The sequence below is a fragment of the Pectinophora gossypiella genome, chromosome 28, assembly GCF_024362695.1.
Source record: "Pectinophora gossypiella chromosome 28, ilPecGoss1.1, whole genome shotgun sequence".
Taxonomy (NCBI): domain Eukaryota; kingdom Metazoa; phylum Arthropoda; class Insecta; order Lepidoptera; family Gelechiidae; genus Pectinophora; species Pectinophora gossypiella.
The window spans coordinates 527,079-539,581 of NC_065431.1; the positions used below are offsets into that span (position 1 = coordinate 527,079).

General features: G+C 40.2%; 1 protein-coding gene and 1 long non-coding RNA gene across 2 annotated transcripts in view; both read left to right on the forward strand.

The window, feature by feature from the left end:
* LOC126379298 (uncharacterized) overlaps window positions 1–11,910 on the forward strand; it is a 56,478-nt gene extending 44,568 nt beyond the window's left edge. The window contains exon 2 of the long non-coding RNA XR_007568284.1: window positions 8,090–11,910. This is a non-coding gene — a long non-coding RNA (uncharacterized LOC126379298). The remainder of the gene's footprint in view (window positions 1–8,089) is intronic.
* The window catches only part of LOC126379292 (serine/threonine-protein kinase par-1), a 47,615-nt gene extending 35,705 nt beyond the window's left edge, over window positions 1–11,910 (forward strand). The window contains exons 20-23 of the mRNA XM_050027999.1: window positions 688–794; window positions 1,782–1,875; window positions 4,896–5,047; window positions 5,668–11,910. Of these exons, the coding sequence (XP_049883956.1) occupies window positions 688–794; window positions 1,782–1,875; window positions 4,896–5,047; window positions 5,668–7,272 (1,958 nt within the window). The 3' untranslated portion in view covers window positions 7,273–11,910. The remainder of the gene's footprint in view (window positions 1–687; window positions 795–1,781; window positions 1,876–4,895; window positions 5,048–5,667) is intronic.
* Window positions 11,911–12,503: the final 593 nt, after the last annotated feature.

Below are 12,503 nucleotides of genomic sequence, written 5' to 3' on the forward strand. Positions count from 1 at the left end.
TAGTGACAGGAAAAGTGACTTTGTTGTATACTATGTAGTGACAGGAAAAGTGACTTTGTTGTATACTATGTAGTGACAGGAAAGACGACTTTGTTGTATACTATGTAGTGACAGGAAAAGTGACTTTGTTGTATACTATGTAGTGACAGGAAAAGTGACTTTGTTGTATACTATGTAGTGACAGGAAAGACGACTTTGTTGTATACTATGTAGTGACAGGAAAAGTGACTTTGTTGTATACTATGTAGTGACAGGAAAAGTGACTTTGTTGTATACTATGTAGTGACAGGAAAAGTGACTTTGTTGTATACTATGTAGTGACAGGAAAAGTGACTTTGTTGTATACTATGTAGTGACAGGAAAAGTGACTTTGTTGTATACTATGTAGTGACAGGAAAAGTGACTTTGTTGTATACTATGTAGTGACAGGAAAAGTGACTTTGTTGTATACTATGTAGTGACAGGAAAAGTGACTTTGTTGTATACTATGTAGTGACAGGAAAAGTGACTTTGTTGTATACTATGTAGTGACAGGAAAAGTGACTTTGTTGTATACTATGTAGTGACAGGAAAAGTGACTTTGTTGTATACTATGTAGTGACAGGAAAAGTGACTTTGTTGTATACTATGTAGTGACAGGAAAAGTGACTTTGTTGTATACTATGTAGTGACATATCCCCCCCCCAGCCCGCGAGCACGCGGAGCGCTACTCGCCGGTGCGGCGCGCGGAGTGCTCCCCGCCCCGCGCCGCGCACGACATCGCCTCGGCGCGGCTGGAGTACCAGCAGCTGCAGGTGGGGACAGCTGAGATTTTTTTTTTAAATAGCTGGAGCGTTTCTTTCTAAGCGAAACAGTCCTTTTTCAAAAATGTTTAAAAATAGCTGGGGCTATTTAAAAAAAAAAAAACAACTGCTGTGGCTTCTTGTTTTTAAAAAAACTGCCTAGGCTTCTTTTTTCAAAAATGTTTATAAATAGCTTGGGCTATTTTTTTAAAAAGAACTGCCGGGTCAACTTTTTTCAAAAATGATTTTCATTTGTTTCTTTTCCCTCTGTGGTTTGACAGCTTCCGTGGTCTAGTTAGAGCGTCGGGCTCACGATCTGGAGGCCCGGGTTCGAATCCCGGTGGAGACATAACACAAAAATCACCTTGTGATCTCCAGTTTGGTAAGGACATTACAGGCTGATCACCTGATTGACCGAAAGTAAGATGATCCGTGTTTAGGGAGGCACGTCAAGCCGTTGGTCCCGGTTACTACTTATGGATGTAAATAAGTAGTCGTTACATGAGCCATGTCAGGGGCCTTTGGCGGCTCAATAGTAACCCTGACACCAAGATTGGTGAGGTTGGTATTCCACCTCATAACCCACACGATAAGAAGATTTATTTTTTCCCCCTCTGTGGTCTGACAGCCTGCGTGGTCTAGTGGTTAGAGCGTCGGGCTCACGATCTGGGGGTCCGGGTTCGATTCCCGATGTCGAAATCACTTTGTGACACTGTCCTTTGGTTTTGACATTCTTGAATCACGTGATTGGCCGAAAAAGTGAGATGATTCCGTGCTTCGGTAGGCACGTTAAGCTGTTTTTTTTTTGCAGCCAAATTGGCAGTGGACTAGCGTTTGCATTGCTCACTTACTTTTATATGCGCAAATGTCAAATAGCAATATTGCTTTTTTTTTTCGATGAATTGCTTCGATGTGGCCTGTTTAATATATAGTTGTATAAAACACAACAGTTGTTGTGTAGTTGTGTAAATAAAATTCTATTCTATTCTATGGTTATAGCGTGGTCTAGAGAGGCGCAGCGTAGGGCCGGGTGCTTCGCCCCCGCTGCCCGGGGACGCAAGACTCACGCACACACCCGTCACCTCCATGCCGGGTAAGTCTCAAATAATAAGCCTCAAAAAATTTTTTAAAAAAATCCGACTAGGACGGTACTTGAACCCGCAGAAAGAAAGAAAAAAAAATCAATCCGACATACCAATGTTTTCACATATTAAAATAAAATAATACAATTATGAATGTATGCCGAAACGGTTCCAACTCAGCATAATGCCATAGCCTAGACTATGACGCTGATTTTCTTTATTGCACATAAAAACACAAGACTCCTCCATGGTCCAGTGGTTGAGCGTTGTGCTCACGATCCGGAGGTCCCGGGTTCGAATCCCGGTGGGGAAAAAATCACAAAAATCACTTTGTGATCCCTTGCTTGGTTAGTATACTACAGGCTGATCACCTGATTGTCAGAAAGTAAGATGATCCGTGCTTCGGAAGGCACGTTAAGCCGTTGGTCCCGGTTACTACTTACTGATGTAAGTAAGTAGTCGTTATATGAGCCATGTCAGTGGCCTTTGATGGCTGAATAGTAACCCTGACACCAGGGTTGATGGGGTTGGTAATTCACCTCACAACCCACACGATAAGAAGACAGCGCTATCTATATCTTGTTGGAACGTATGGAAAGTCCCTTATTAGCTTATAGTCGTGAACTTATATTATTTTTTGTTTTGATAAGCCATTGATTAAAAACTTCAGTATTTCTTTGTTTCGATAACATAAGTCACTCCTGCGTTCAACAAGTGCACCGTATTGTTGAACATATCTCCAGTAGATTAAACTTAAAAAAACCTGTCGCTACGGGAGCGCTCTTCTTCGATGTGGCGAAAGCGTTCGACAAAGTCTGGCACAACGGCTTGATCTACAAGCTTTATTCACTGGGAGTGCCAGACCGTCTCGTGCACATCATACGAGACTTCCTCTCAAATCGAACCTTTCGCTACCGCGTGGAAGGGACGCTCTCGTCACCGCACCCGATACATGCCGGAGTCCCACAAGGCTCGGTCCTCTCCCCTTTACTATTTTCATTGTATACTAGTGACATTCCCAAATCCCCTAATACCGAATTAGCTTTATTTGCGGATGATACAGCCATCTATTCTTCGTGCCGTGGTCGAGTTATGATGACCGGAATCCTCCAACGCGCGGCCAATGCCTTGGGCAAGTGGTTTCGCAAATGGAGAATCGAGGTAAACCCGGAGAAAAGTGCAGCGGTGTACTTTTCAAAGGGCTATTATAACACCCCACGGTCACGCCGTCAACTTAAAATCATTAAGATGTTTGGCAAGCCGATCCCTTGGGAGGAGCAAGTCAAATATCTCGGCGTAGTCTTAGATAGACGTCTTACTTTTAAGGCCCATATCAAACGTGTGCGCGATCGCGCCGCGTTTGTAATGGGCCGTCTTCATTGTCTCCTTAACAAGCGAAGTAAATTGTCCCTTAGGAATAAGGTCAAAATCTACACGACTTGCATCCGTCCGATCATGACCTATGCAGGGGTAGTTTTCGCTCATGCGAGTCCCTCTCAAATCCACCGTCTACAGGTAATACAAAATCGTTTCATGCGGAAAGCCACGGGAGCTCCGTGGTTCCTTCGCAATGAAAATCTGCACATTGACCTAGGTCTGACAACCATTGCCCAATGGCTCAAATTAGCTTCCAAACGTTTTTTCGATTCTGCTCCGCACCACCCAAATCCCCTGGTAGTTGCGGCTTCCGAATACATCCCGCTTAGGGACGGTACTGAAAAGTATCGGCGTCCGAAGGACGTAATATACGATCCCGACGACCCGATTACTCTAGCCATAGAGGCAGCCAATCAGCTCGCGACACCAAACACTTCAGGACCCCGATACCGACCCCGCCGGCGTGGTCGACGATTTCCCTCATTCAGCGCTTATCGCTATCGACCCACTAGGGTCAATTAATTCTTTCAAATATTCTTCCTCTCAGACGACGCCCTGAGCCGAGGTTCGCGCCCAACTGGGCACCCTCAGGCCTGTTGTCTTAAACGTTGTACCGGGTGAGAGCCTTCAGCGCTCCCCATTTGTCCGGCCAAGTAGTTAATGCCATCTGCGGCAAATCTACAATAAGTCATGTCAAAAAAAAAAAAAAAAGATAACATAAGTATGTATACTAGCTAGCTTAACATAATATACAGGATGTTAGTGACATCGTAACGAATACTGAGGGGGATGATTCAGACCATGATTCTGAGTTGATATCAAGTGGAATTTTCCGTCGCAAAATTCATGACTTTTTTTAGCTTTTTAAAATTATTTTCAATTCTATACTTTTGCGATGAAAAATTCCACTTGATATTAACTCAGAATAATCAGCTGTTTCATCCCCCTCAGTATTCGTTACGATGTCACTTACACCCCGCACAAGTACATACTGTACCCATACAAGTAGGTATGGGTGTTAGTGACACCGTAACGAATAATGAGGGGGATGATTCAGACCATGATTCTGAGTTGATATCACGTGGAATTTTCAGTCGGGTAATTCATGAAAATTTTTGTTTTCTGTTCCATACTTTTGCGACGGAAAATTCCACTTCATATCATCTCAGAATCATGGTCTCAATCATCCCTCAAAGTTTTCGTTACGACGTCACTAACACCCTGTTATATATCCAGGAGAGAGGCATCATAGGCTGTAAATACAAGTATTTTTATACTTAGCTATGGTACTTTGGCGGCGAGGGTGTGCTGCCGCCAAAGGATGTTTTCGGGGTACCGAACTGAGCATAGTACCCCGCTAGCCACAAGTCGGTAGTGTGACTAGGGATCTCGACGATCCAACGGCGTTGTGTTGGAAGTTGTATATATGCGTCTTGCTGTGTAAACTTCGATATCGCGTTTCACGACTGCTTGAAGACTGCATTATTGAATGTGGCGCCATCTGTTGCATGCGGTCGGAACTAGCTGGCCAACTAGTTGCGTCCACCACAGTACCTACCTATTTCTATCTGTGTCTAATACTAAGCTATGTTTAAAGAAAGAATTGTACCCATTTTTTTGGCAATAAAAAAAATATTATTATTATTTCTTTCAGGCTCCCCAATCCATTCGGGCGTGGCCCAAATCCCAACGCTGGACCTCAACTCGATATCCGCGGAAGCTGCTAGAGCAGTTCTATGTGCTGCTAAGACCCTCATCACGGATCCAGCCGCTATGGAGCTGTCCAGGACACTGCTGTTGACCCAGGTCAGTGCCACAGCCCCACTGGGTAACCCTAACGGCCTTCGGAGGTCCCAAGTTCGAATCCATGGTGGTAAAAACACAATTTATGACACACCGACTTTAAATAGCAACAATTTCACGTTACACAGTTTTAAAAAGCAAAATGGCCCCGATTCCTGCAGACACCTCCTAATTTTATTTTAAGTTATACCCGTCATTTTCTTGTCCGCCGAAAAGGACGGGTCATCGACAGGCAAATAATGTATGGAACACACGTCAATATTAGGCAGAAATTTAAAAATAAACCCCATGAGCCATGTCAGGGGCCTTTGGCGGCTCAATCATAACCCTGATACGTGGGGTTGATGAGGCTGACATGACTCATGTAACGACTACTTACTTACATCAGTAAGTAGTAACCGGGACCAACGGCTTAACGTGCCTTCCGAAGCACGGATCATCTTACTTTCGGTCAATCAAGCGATCAGCCTATAATGTAAGCAAACTAGGGATCACAAAGTGATTTTTGTGATGTTTCCCCACCGGGATTCGAACCCGGGACCTCCGGATCGTGAGCCTAACGCTCAACCACTGGACCACGGAGGCCGTAACATATTTATTAACAAATGTATCTTTCTTTACAGGACGTTGCGTTGAAAATCGGGATAAACCTCCACACCCTAACACTACCCCACATGAACATATCCCAGGAAATTCTAAAATGTGTCCACAACTATGGCAACTTTCTATCTGGCCACACTAGCCCTGCCAGCCCTGGCTCGCCTCTACATCAGATCACCGAGGGTCTCAGCTACCTCCACACAGGGTCCATAACCAGGGGGACGCCCCAAGCCAGCGCGACGCCTTTAGACCTCCGAAGTAACATAGACATGGATACGGGACAGTACCCACAGTTGCACCCAATGGTACACCCCCAAATCCACATAGTAACCCATAGATCTCTGAACAATTCACCCATATCAAACCCTGGCTCACCTTTAGATATGATTCAAGAGGAAATTGGGAACGGGAGTAATGGGAATCACGATAAACTGTTCAGTCAAAGTTTATATCCGAACTATTCAACAACGCACCCCCAAATCAGCTTAACAGACTGCCTAGGATCAGAAATAACCTTAGTAGCATCATCTTCTGAAGACAGTATGGACAGTCTCGAAAACAACTCGAAGTATTCGCTACCACAGTTTGTCATATCCGAACCGTCAGATTTGGACGACAGACCATCCATCACTAAAGGGATAGGAAGGAAAGTTAGCCAAGAATCCGAACCGCCACCTCCCATAGAGCTTCCCAAAGACCTAGATTTAGATAAAGACCAGGAGATGCAGTCCCCAAAAGAAGCAATAGACGACACCAGCAAATTCTTGACAGAAGACTCGAAGTCCAGAAGAGGTTCTGACAAATCTCTAGGGTTTAGTGACGATTCGCTCAGCAATGACTCCGCGAACGTTTCTCCGAACTGTGAGCAGAATATCCAGTCGATTTATTCCAATATAGTGTCAATAAGTTCAGGGTTTTCCGAGAATCGGGGCAGCTTCTCTGAACATAGGGAATCGTTTTCATTCTCAGACCGAGGGAGCTTTAGCGAACGGGGGGATTTCGGTAGATCCTCGTTTTCTGAAAAGAGCGATTTCGGCCGGGGATCCTTTTCGGAAAAGGGGGAAACACCTCGTTCCTCCTTCTCCGCCCAAGGCATGTTAGGCGAAGTCAAAGAATATTACGAGGACGTGTACATGCCCAGGGATAACTCCAGGCATTGCCTTGAAAAGTGCGATGAAGAAAGTTCTCCGGCATCTGAAGAAATCGAAAAGCTACAAAGATCCACCATGGACTTACGGCTGACCGAAATCTGTCGACCAGAGGAGAAAATTCCGATCCTGCTGAGTCCCCAAAAAGTGTCATGTGTGCAAGAGTATTATGAAATGACGTTATCCACTGTATGTTCCAAATTAGACTCCCAAAGAATAGTGGAGTTGTTAAAGGACGCAATAAACACAAGGGTTCCCCCGCAAAATATATTCGTAGAGACTTCCGATCAGAAAGCGACTGAAGACAGCGAAGCCTCAGGGTTTTTGAACTTGGAATATTCTGGCGGGATTCAAATAGAATTAGTTGTTTGTGAGAATAAAGCTGATGAGAAAAAAGGTCTTAAAATGAGAAGGATATCTGGCGACCAGAGAGAGTATGGCAAACTCTGCCAACAGCTAATAACAAGCCTGACAGTTTAATTTATTCATGTAATAACCATAGATAAACCTGCTTCTCAGACGGGGATGGACTTGCACCAATGAGTTGTTAATTTATCGCAAGTGCAGTTTCCACTAACACAGTTGTCTCGACCATTATAGACGGCGATACGGCTCACCTATCACGTTGGTCTAACACAAAGCTCGGTAAGTAGTGGGTACGTTCATCCTGCGATGGATGTACCTCTGATTACCCCAAGTGTGAGATTATGTTAGATAAACCGCGTCATACATAAATACGACGAAAACTTCACGCTAAAACAAACGCAGCGGTATACAGGGTGTCTGTGACAACGTAACGAAAACTTTGAGGGATGATTTAGAGTTGATATCAAGTAGAATTTTCCGTCGCAAAAGTATGGAACTGAAAAAAAAACACTAATATTGACAAGAATTTTCCGACACGAAATTCCACTTGATATCAACTCCGAGTCATGATTTGAATCATCCCCCTCAGTATTCGTTACGATGTCGCTAACACCCTGTATAGAACCAATAAAATCGTCAAAAATTACGTAGCTACGGTCGTCGTTTTACTATCTATTGCGCGTGGTGATTCGTAACGCGGTCGGGTTATACAATACAAAATACTATCAACTTTTGAAAGTTATCAATTTGGCGCATTTTATAAATTGGGTAGTTTCCTACATCAAAGATAAGTTATGAAATTCTGATTACATAACATAACATACATAAACTGCCTATATACGTCCCGCTGCTGGGCACAGGCCTCCCCTCAATCAACCGGAGGGGGTATGGAGCATACTCCACCACGCTGCTCCACTGCGGGTTGGTGGAGGTGTTTTTACGGCTAATAGCCGGGACCAACGGCTTAACGTGCCCTCCGAAGCACGGAATCATCTTACTTTTTCAGACAATCAGGTGATTCAAGCCTGAAAAGTCCTTACCAAACAAAGGACAGTCTCACAAAGTGATTTCGACAATGTCCCCATCGGGAAGCGAACCCGGACCTCCAGATCGTGAGCCTAACGCTCTAACCACTAGACCACGGAGGCTGTTCTGTGAGGCTGTGTGTGAAATTCTGATTACTAAAGACAAATCTAAAGCTGACAAAAAACGTTTTATTTTTTAACTTACATTTATGAATTTTAATAAAGAAAAAAGTAAAAAAAAAGCGACATTTTGTCACTTTCTTCTACAACGTCACAGGTTGCTTTTTCATCTATCTATCTATCTATATCAGCCTAAATTTATATCCAATTATATCGACGCTGATATTATATCCATATAATATCAGCGTCGTGGTTCACGCCGCGACTTGTGCTGAGTGAGGCCCTTTTATCTCAGGACGTCCACCACCACCTAATGGTCATTTCGACAAACATCCGTCTTGCTTTTTTGTAATTGTTTTAGTGGAAATTTGATGTGATGTTGTTGTCTTTTTTTTGTGTGTGGCGTCCTTTTATAATAAACTTTTTCTATTCTATTCTATTCAATTTTGGTCGTAGGCCTCTTCCATGTTTATCCATTTCCGACGATCCTGGGCTATCGACATCCAGCCATATCCTGCGTGCCGCGCGATGTCGTCCTTCCATCTCATTGGTGGTCTTCCTCTCGGTCTTGTGAATGCTTTTTCATACAAATGTGGGCTCATGTCAATGAACTTTATTGAGATCACAATCAATGTTAATATATTTACAATAAATTACTTCAGTCTTTCCTGTTCACTCATCGCAATCAGTTGTTTTATTCCAAACTCCACAGCTAGCAATTATCGATACACTTCACACATACATTCGTAGTTACTTATACTTAGTAGGTATACTTACCTATAACTGATAGTGAACAGGAAAGACTGAAGTAATTTATTGTAAATATATTAACATTGATTGTGATCTCAATAAAGTTCATTGACATGAGCCCACACAAATATAATTATAATTTCGTGTTTTGAATTTAGTAAAAAGCAACTGATTTGACTAGTTGGAAAGTACCCTATTATTTTAACGCTATTTGTCATTACAGTGGGTTCTATATAGTCTATGGTACGACGTACATCGACATAAAGTAACGTCCTTCAGTGGAGCAGCGTGGTGGAGTATGCTCCATACCCCCTCCGGTTGATTGATGGGACGCCTATGCCCAGGACCGGGAGGTATATAGGCTGTTTATGTATGTACGTTACCCGTCCATCAATTGCTTAAAATACATTTATTACAAAATTCTAAAAATAAATTTAAAAAGTAAATTTCATTCCTAAAATAATTATTTACGACTTTTTCCCCAAAAAGAAAAGCATATCAGAAAACGTGACTTTAAAAATATAAATTAAAAAAATATCATCTAAAAAAAATATATTTATTTATTTATTTATAGCCTACAAGTTTTTGTTGTTATTATTTTTAATCAATATTTTTTGTTATATTTTGTTTTTTTTTCTTTTTCATATATTTATGAACATTTTCGTTATTCGATACACGACACGATCTTTACAGCGATCTATTTTAGAACCTAAAAGTGATAGTACGAAGAAAAACCTTTCAATTTAGGTACCTAAACTGAATAAGACTTCTGGCTACGTTCCCCAAAAACAGATTTCACGTGATAATTACCTTTTTTTTATTGCAATGAAATGAAATGAAAATTTACTGTCATAAATGTGGGAGGTATATAGATGGAAGTGAAGCTTATAGCGTTCAGCACATTTAGTCACGTTGTGACATACAATAATAATTACATAAATAACAGAAAGAACAATAGTATTGCTCGGGTACATAATAATTATTCAAATATATAATGAAATGGCAGCAGCATATATAAATATATAGGATTATTGCTACCTATATTGTTTCTCTTTAGTTTGATCAGAATAATAATGGATGGAAGATAAAAAACAAAGATCTTTCATCTTTTTCATGCATAATGTCCGTGAAATTAGAAGGGTAAACGAAGGCAAAACTGAACAGCGCCATCTATGATTTTTTTGAGAACGTAGCCTGGAAAAATCGTAAACTTATGCAATAGATAATATTGTTATGAAGGATATACAATGCATTTATTTAATGACTGTTTTTGTCTATGGCATTCCACTTTTTTTCTTTTATTATTGGATGGATTCGAAAAAATATACGTTTTTTTATTAGTTTAAATATGTATTCGTTATCACATTAGATGATTTGAAGTTTTTCTTTATTATACAGGGTGTAGATAATTCTTTGCTATGTTTTAACTTTTTTTTCTAAAAAATATCTGTTTTGTAATAGCAATTTTAAGAGTAAAATTTTCCGATAAAAAAATAGTTTTAAGTGCATTTTTCCTGCATAGTTAGTTTTAATTTTAATTATTATGTTAATATTAGTAAAAAAATGTATATAGTTATAATAATATATTAAGTTGCACATATGTGTATATGACGAACTATCAAAGAAAAATAATATTTATTCCAAACACTTTAGTAAATATTCCATTTTTGAAAATAAAAGTTAAATATATTAATTATTTTTAAGTTCTAGATAGTTATTGTACATAGTAAAATAAAGTGTAGATTTTTTCTTAAAAAAAATTAAAATCAAATGCAATTGTAATATACACACTGCGCGTATTGTAATTAACATACGTAGTTTTTTAATTGAACATAATACATAAAGACAAACGCTTAAAATTGTTTAAAGGTACAATTAAAAAAAATATTTTTTTTAAGATTTTTTTTAAATCGGCTAGATTTTCATACCGCCATATTGTTTTTATTATTGTTTTTATATTTCATTACTCCACTACGATTTGACATGGCTTTTTCATGGGTAAAATTTTTATCCTGTAGTCTAATGTTCTCCCATATAAGTTTTGAGTTCAATGACCAACCACATCAACTCTTGTGTCGTGTTTATAGTCTAACAAGAACAATAAAAGTGAACAATTATCGAACAATTTCTTTTTTTAAGGATTTTTTGCCATTTTACTTTGGCAACACCGAGGATAATAATCACATAGGTGATTGCATGATTCCATAATTACTTTTTTTATATATGTTTTTTTCTGGTTTTTTTTTTCATCGATTTATCTGTTAGTTTTTAATATTATTCCCAAACTACTTTTAGTAATTTAAGTATATTTAAATACTTAAAACTTGTATTGTGTTCAATGAAAAACAAAATGGTTGTTAATATTGACAACAATTTTGTAAAGATATTTGAAAATCTATTGAGAAAAACACATTATGAAATTTTGATTACTAAATAAACATCTAAAGGCTTATTTATGAATTTTAATAAAGAAAAATATAATTTGTTCAACCCTCATCACAAATGCCAAAGTCTTTTAAAGATGTTTCGAGGTACCGAACTGAGCATAGTACCTCGTTAGCCACAAGTTGGTAGTGTGACTAGGGATCGACGATCCAACAGTGTTACGTTGGAAGTCGTATATATGCGTCGCGCTGTGAAAACTTCGTTAGCGCGTTTCAGGACCGATGAGCGCCATCTGTGTTGTATGGGATGAACTAGCTGGTACTAGTTGGGTCCGCAACATGTCGATTTTTAGTTTTTCTCAAGCGATTTTCTAAATGTAAGATAACATAAGCCATAAGATATCCTAGAGCCATGTTATCAAAGCTAGATAAACTGTAAATAATATTTTAATAAATTCAATTCCATTACGTTATGGTTTGTTTTACTTTTGAACCACGGCAACCCACGGAATAGAAGAGATTGGAAGGGCCAAGTGAACGCGAAACGCGCGCCATACAAGTATGAGCAAATAGTTCATACTACAACTTTGCACTCCACTCGTCCGCAAACTTTACGACGCACGGAGCTCCGCGATAGTATATTAAAAGGTCGTCTTGTCCATTATAACCTGCAGGGCAAAAAATCAAATGTCAACTAAGTATCGTGCAAGGAAATCCCTCCTTATCACGGGAAAGCTAAAAACCTTAATATAGTAAGTAAGTAAGGTAAGTAATACATTTTATTGAGGCATATATATTATTGAGGAGCTCGGTGGCGCAGCGGTAAACGCGCTCGGTCTGCGATTGTTGAAGTAAAGCAACTTTCGCAAAGGCCGGTCATAGGATGGGTGACCACAAAAAAAAAGTTTTCATCTCGAGCTCGGAAGGCGCGTTAAGCTGTTGGTCCCGGCTAGCAGTCGTTAATAACCATCAATCCGCACTGGGCCCGCGTGATGGTTTAAGGCCCGTACTCCCTATCCATCCATAGGGAAGGCCCGTGCCCCAGCAGTGGGGACGTTAATGGACT